This window comes from Rosa chinensis, chromosome 2 (assembly GCF_002994745.2).
Source record: "Rosa chinensis cultivar Old Blush chromosome 2, RchiOBHm-V2, whole genome shotgun sequence".
Taxonomy (NCBI): Eukaryota; Viridiplantae; Streptophyta; class Magnoliopsida; order Rosales; family Rosaceae; genus Rosa; species Rosa chinensis.
The window spans coordinates 68,286-75,301 of NC_037089.1; the positions used below are offsets into that span (position 1 = coordinate 68,286).

General features: G+C 36.5%; 1 protein-coding gene across 1 annotated transcript; it reads left to right on the plus strand.

The window, feature by feature from the left end:
- The first annotated feature begins 870 nt into the window (after positions 1-870).
- Positions 871-6,749, plus strand: LOC112188675 (E3 ubiquitin ligase BIG BROTHER-related). The gene is made up of 7 exons (XM_024327840.2): positions 871-1,321; positions 1,819-2,149; positions 2,260-2,300; positions 3,746-3,787; positions 3,869-3,990; positions 4,066-4,174; positions 6,470-6,749. The coding sequence occupies exons 1-7, from the start codon at positions 1,073-1,075 to the stop codon at positions 6,515-6,517; spliced, it is 942 nt and encodes a 313-aa protein (XP_024183608.1). The 5' UTR covers positions 871-1,072; the 3' UTR covers positions 6,518-6,749.
- The last annotated feature ends 267 nt before the right edge of the window (positions 6,750-7,016 follow it).

Below are 7,016 nucleotides of genomic sequence, written 5' to 3' on the forward strand. Positions count from 1 at the left end.
AGGGCCACTAAACGTACTGAAACGATAGTAAAAGTGAAAATAAAAGTCGTTTACCGTCCAAATGACTAGTAAACGGGTAATTGAGATACGGGACGTTACATATGCTTTAGACGGGGCTGCAAACGAGGGCACAGAGAACGCTCTGGTGCCCGTGGTCAATCATCGACGGAAGAGGGCTAATGATGATGGTGTGTCGCCCAAGAAACCAAGATTGAGTTTGGCTGTGGGAAGAACAAACTTGGATGTTGTGTCAATGGGGTTAACTGTTTTGAAGAAAGCTTTGGAGGTACCAAAGAAGGAGGGCAGGCTGAGGGGAGCAAAAAATAAGAACAAGTCATATGTTAAGGTGGTCAAGACGTCGCCAATGAAGAAAGCAAAGTCTTCCAGGAAGACAGAGAAGTTGATTATTGGTTTGCCTCAGTTTAGCAGGCCAAATGAGGGTACTAGCTCCACCCGAAGCAAGGGGAGGGAGCTTTCTGTTGTTTAGTTTTGTTCTTGTTAGAATAATGTCTATGCTAGTATAAGTGTATGAGCCTTTGTAAAAGTATTTAACTTCAATGTACCACAATTGCGTGCTCGGCGTTTAGAGTTAGGTAAAACATAGTGTCTATGAGGCGAGGTGTTTTTGTTAACATAGACTACTCTGCACTATCAATGTCTAAACAGAGTAGTCCATCTTTTTGTACCATTCTAATCTAATATGGGCTTGGGGATGAGTCTTCCAGCTTGACTGAGTTCCAAACCTTGCTATTTCAAAAAAAAAAAATTATGAATTAAGGTCATACAACTGGTATGAACTTTTATTTCAAAATATTGTAAAAATGTGATGTTGAAATACTAAAACAAAAAACATGAAGTGTGGATTGTAAAAAAAAAATCAATTTAGAACGTAATTTATGAAATTCGTGGGAGAAAATCGAGAAAGCTCCCGGAGAGAGATACAAGAGTTGAGGACCTAGATCATTAGATCAGATAATCATATATCTAGTCCGATCTTTCTTCAACATCCTCGAAATAATCTTTCTGAAATATTCTGTGATTCAATTTTCTTATTCAGTTTCTTCCAATTTCAATGGAGAACCACAACGCGAAATTGGTCCCTAACGGTGGACTCAAACCTAACCCCAGCAACAACCTTAGCGAACAAGAACAAGAAGAGAACCCTACTCTTAATCGTTGCGGAGAAGAAGAAGAAGAAGAAGTAACTACGCAATTGGCGGAGCCTCCTTCACCTAATGCCCCGCAGTCCTCAAGAACTCCCTTCACTAATCTCAGTCAGGTCGATGCTGACCTTGCTCTTGCTCGAACTCTCCAAGAACAGGTCCCTGAACTCTCTTTTGTTTGTTGTTTCCTTATCTTTTCCATGATGGTCTCTCAATTTTTTATGAGGTTACCTTTGGTTGCTTAGGAAGTTTGTTATAATCAAAAACACAGTAGAATCTGAATGGGAAGGTTCCGCTTAATCAGGTTATGGATATCAAAACTGATATTATCTTCAGGGTTCCTTGCAAATTTTTGTCCCACCCGTGAAACGTGTTTGTTCCTTACGAATTGGGAGTGTCAGAGACTTCATAGTTGATATCCAACTTGTTTGTCAGCTAGGCTGTTTATTAGTAGTGAATGGTTCAGCCTAAGGTGTAATGTTCGACCTTTCATAACATTCTTGTTTTCTCAACCATTGGAAGAGCCTTGGTTTTATGTTATGAATAGTCATTGTTTAAATTGCGCATGTCTTTCCTTGGTCAATCCTTGTTTTCTCAACATTTTTGTTCTGCTTATGGTCTGAATTCTAATCAGCTTTGATTGGATTCTAAGTAGGAAAGGGCATACATGATGCTGCGGATGAACAATGAAGGGAGTGATTATGGCAGTTGGGAAGCTGGAAGTTATGTGCATGATGATGAGGATGATTTTCATGATGATACTGACGGAAATGATGATGATGAGCAATATGATGGGACTGATGCTGACAATGATGAAGAAGATGCATTTGATGTGCACGCTCATGATGATGCTGGAGACGATCATAACCCCAGTGTTGTATATGACCCTACTGTTTTTTCAAGTGATGAGGCGTATGCAAGAGCCCTGCAGGATGCTGAAGATAGAGATATGGCAGCTAGACTGATGGCCCTTGCAATTGATGACCGTGAGTGCTTGTTACCGCTGTAAATTTTCTAGTGCCTTTTATTTTATCGCTTTTGATATCCTTGAACTGTTGTAATAGTTTATGCTTCTGGTATCTTCTCATTTTGTCAGGTGAAGCTGAGGACACTGAGGATCAGGGAGGTAACTCTCAGGTATTAATTTATTGCTAGCTATTCTTTATCACAGTATCTGAGATGTGTTAACAGAAATGACAGTTCATACACATGCTTGTCTTTTTTAATGTTCTACAAACAATATAATGTGTTTTGTTCATTTTTATGACAATTGTGCATCATTGTTTAAGTAGGGAATGAAGTTATCATCTCAGGAAAGTATTCTGCTCATCTGAACCTTGTTTCTTTTTAAGCTAGAAGTTTTTACATTGTGTGACCCATTCACACAACCAGATTAGCGTATACATTATTTTGTAAACATAAGAAAGTTCAATAAACTCATTGTTTTTTTTTTTTTTGACATTTCACATATTCAAAGCTCCCTAATTTATACTTTGTCCTAAGTTGCAGCATCTTTCTTTTCATGTACCAAAGATCATTGTTTTCTTTGAACAGTATGGATCACCACAAGCTCTTCCTTTACTTCTCAGGAATCCTATATCCTTTCTAATGCAAGATGAAGTAGTGAAAACTTCGGACCCATTTGGTTATAAAAAATTGAAGAGATGATAAAGAAATTAGAGATATAGAAGAGAAAAGAGAAGACTGAGGAAGAGAAGATAATATATAGAATTAACACTAAAGATTATTGTAATTGTTACTGGTTTTTATTTTGACAAAAGTTTTATGCTTTCTTACTCCTTTCTCCTTTTATCTCATATCTCTTCTCATGCTCATCGTCAGCTTCCCTCTCTATTTAAAGAAAAGAAAAAGAAAAAAAACACATGAATAATGAACAGAAGATTGTCTTGAACTCCAATTTGACTCATGTGAATGTACAAATTGACTAACGGTGTTCTTCAACTCTAATTCGATTATCTTGGTCCAACTAAAATGTGGACATAATGAGTTTCTGTCCAGGTGAATGTAATAGGATTAAGAAGCTGATGTGCTCTTTTATTTTGTAATTTCAAAACACTCTTTTTTTGTGTGTGTGTGTGAAGAATTTGGAAATGCATTTGCCTAGTATATAACTTACAAGTTCTGACTGTAAGTTTTCTAATCTCTGCAAAATAATTAAATGTGAATAGGACCTTGGTATTTTAGCTGGTTTTATTATGCATCTTTTAAATTACTGTTCTATTTTTCAAGATTGTAGTGTATTATCACCAAATAATGTCTTCCACAAAATTTCTTGTTTCACGCCCAATAATTTCTTTTTTGTTGATTAATCCATATCTATGGGACTATGCTTACCTTCATATTCACAAGATTTGATCTAAGAGTTTTTCTTGTTTAAAATGGAAATTCCAGTACATTGCGATTATTGGAAGCTTTGCACTGCATTGAATCTACGTTCTGAAATTTGTTTTGTGTTAGGTTTTGGATATGGATTGCTCATCCACTAGTTTGTCCTTGTACTTAAGGAATCTTTATCTGTTTAAAAATAAAAAATATGCATCTCACCAACTGTTGGATTGTAGGATGCATGGGAGGAGGTTGACCCAGATGAGCTTTCGTATGAGGTGAGCTGGCTCTGGATTCTATTGCTTGCATTGTTGTATTTGTTTTTGTCCTGTTATGTGAACCGTACTTAACTATCTCAGGAGTTACTTGCATTGGGTGAAGTTGTTGGAACAGAGAGCAGAGGGCTTTCTGCTGATACAATTGCTTCATTGCCTTCAGTAAGCTACAAGATGGGGAGCGATCAGAATGGAAGCAATGAGTCGTAAGCACATGTTACTTAGTTTTACGCGCTTTTATGGAAGCTTTGTTTGTTTCTTATTTTGCAGTACTGTTTCAGGTGTGTCATTTGTCGGTTAGATTATGAGGATGGTGAAAACTTGACAGTACTTTCTTGCAAACACTCTTATCATTCTGATTGCATAAATAATTGGTTGACAATAAACAAGGTAAGCTTTGAAAGGTTGCTTTATGCACTGCCACTTCATAGTTGTCTCAGTTCTTAATTTAATTCATGACTGGAATTTGTATTTGGTTAGTTCCTTTTGAAAAGATTATAGTTTTCCCATATCTCTTATCTAAAATATTTACTTGGAGATTTTGTATTTATTTTTCTATTCTTAATACTTTCTGTTATCAAGTAATGACACTCAGTTACCTTTGCCTTCTGCTTGGGTCTAGCTTGTCAGAGTTATGCAAAAACTACTTTTCTACCAAAGGAAGTGGTTTACAAGAAAAAGACTGCTGCTTTTGTAAATCTATGGCTCAGATTTGTTAAACAAATTGGTATATTTTCCATGTTTGTTTTGAGTGCCACTGACCTATACTTGTTGTCAATTTTCTCCTTAAAATTCATTCAACCAGCTCTTTTGGGTTGTTTTAGTTATAAGAACTGTTACTCAGTTTGGCATTTATCTAATTTGATTCTGTAGGGCTAACCCTTCTTCTAGATTTGACATTTATCAAATTTAGATGCAAGTGGAAAACTTAAGGTGTTCACTTGGTCCCCAGTGACCATGAAATTTATGGTCACCTACCATTGGATTTAGATTCAAAGGTTGAGATTAAATGAAAGTATTTTTAAGTGTTTTAATCACAACGAGTGAATTTAAATCCAGTGGTAGGTTACCATTAATTTCTTGGTCACCTGGTGACCACTACCCTTCAAATGAGTCTTTTAAGGGTTAGAGAAGAAAAGATGAAAAGGACGTTGACGATGAGAAATAGTGTTTAATTTTATTAGTTGGGGAAAATTAGGGGAAAGAAAGTTGTGTGTTTCAAAACATCAGAATTAAATTAGAATACATATGGCAGCTGAGTGGGGAAGACTGAACGGGAAAGGTAAATGGGGATGGTGGCTGGTGGCTGGCATTCCTATAGATAATGTTCCCCAGTTTTACTTTTATGAGCATTATTTGACACCAAATAGTAGAAATCACTGCCAAATAGTTCTACGCTATTAAAATTGTAGTTGCTTCAAGGTGATGAAATCTGCATATTAGGTTATCTTCCACCCTGCACTTTGTTATTCATCGAAGTCCCAATTTATCCCCAAAGTTGGAAAAGTAACCTTAATGGAGAATGAAGAGTTCACTTCTGCCTTTTAGAGTTTTTATGGGTTTCTTTTTGTTTTTCCAGGGTTTTTTTTGGTCAAGTTTAGTTTTCCTAAGGCATTAACTGTTAGGCTTCCTAGAAGTCATTAGTGGGGCATTTAATGTTTGGTCTGTTCTAGTGTTTTCTCTATCTTTAATGTTGGTTTTGTTTTGGTGTCTTCTATAGCTTTATAAAAGAGCCTCTATGTACTTCTGAAAATCCGAGTGAAGAGATTGATTTGTTTTGTTATAAACAGTTTCCTCTCGAGTGATCCGTGAGAAGTCTTTGTGTGATTCCAAGAACTTGGTGCGATGCCAAGAACTCCTCTGTTATGATTCCAGATTTATCAATTTCCCCTTTCCTTTCCCTTCAATCCCAGGCTTTTGATCACAATCCCATTTACCCCACTCACTACAACCGTAAACTCCACCCTCTAAGTCCTTAAACACATATACCCCTATGTTTTCCTACATCAAACCTTCTAGCTTTATTGCCAGATTTGGGATGTGTATTGACATCATTCTGCTAAGTCAATTTGCAGGGCTGAGGTTAAGTGTCAAATGAAAGTTTGGGAAATGGTAGATCAATCAAAGTGCATGTTGTGTAGATCAATCAAAGTGCATGTTGTAAGAAAATAAGCCTCGTATAGTTATTATATGAGAAGTATATATGTACCAAGATATTATCCAGGACGTGAAGAAAAACCTACTCTTTGAGTTTATCGTTCTTTTTCTGTCATTGGGTAGGCATGCTTTTGGATAAGGGATGCAATTACTTTTGGTGGAGATAAATCATTTTTGTATGTTATTGAATTCTGGTGCTGATGTTAGGGCTTTGGTTTTATTTCTAATTCTATTTCTAGTTTTTTTATTGTATTATCATTTATTTTTCTGCCTGGAAGTTATACAGTAAAATTAATTTAAAAATTCAGCATAAAATAACATATTAATTTACTCTTTGGGTACCCCTTTTGCTGTAGTGGGGTTGCCAATTACCATCACTTTGTACTACTACTGCTTGATGTTGTTGAATTAAGGAGTTGCCTTTTTTCTCAACAAAAAAAAATGAAAAAAAAGAAAAGAAAAAAGTGGGTACTTGTAGAGGACTTCCATGTCAAAGATACTGTAGTGATTATTATTCTGTGATTGCAGGTCTGCCCAGTTTGCAGTGCTGAAGTCTCCACATCTGGAAACAGCTAGCAAAATTTGTGGCCAATGTGCACAGCAAGGGTTATGATAGCCTTTGCATGGTTATTCATATTGTATCTCATCTATTGTATCTCATATTGTTCTTTCTGACCATTGAGAAATTTGTATTATATGGGCTCCTGAGTTTTGGAATGAGAAACATGAGGGCCAGGTCATGCTCCTGATACAACATGATCATTATTTTCTCATTTTACTGAAATTTGCAAGAATTTTCTTCTTTACTTGTCTTCTGGCACATATTTTGAGTGGCGGAGGAAAATGGTTGCACCAGTTATTCAGGTACAACATTTGTAAGATAACTAAAAGGTAATTTGGCAATAGGTGGAGGAAACGGGATGCCACTTTGAGCTCACATTGCCTGTTGATGCCTAGAACTGAGGGTTGCCTGGTCTAGCTAACAGGGACGTGGGTTCGGAGTGTCAGTTGATTTAGTGAGGCATGTGTTTCCGTCACCTATCAATTACAATATACAAGTGTCAAGAGGGAGCCT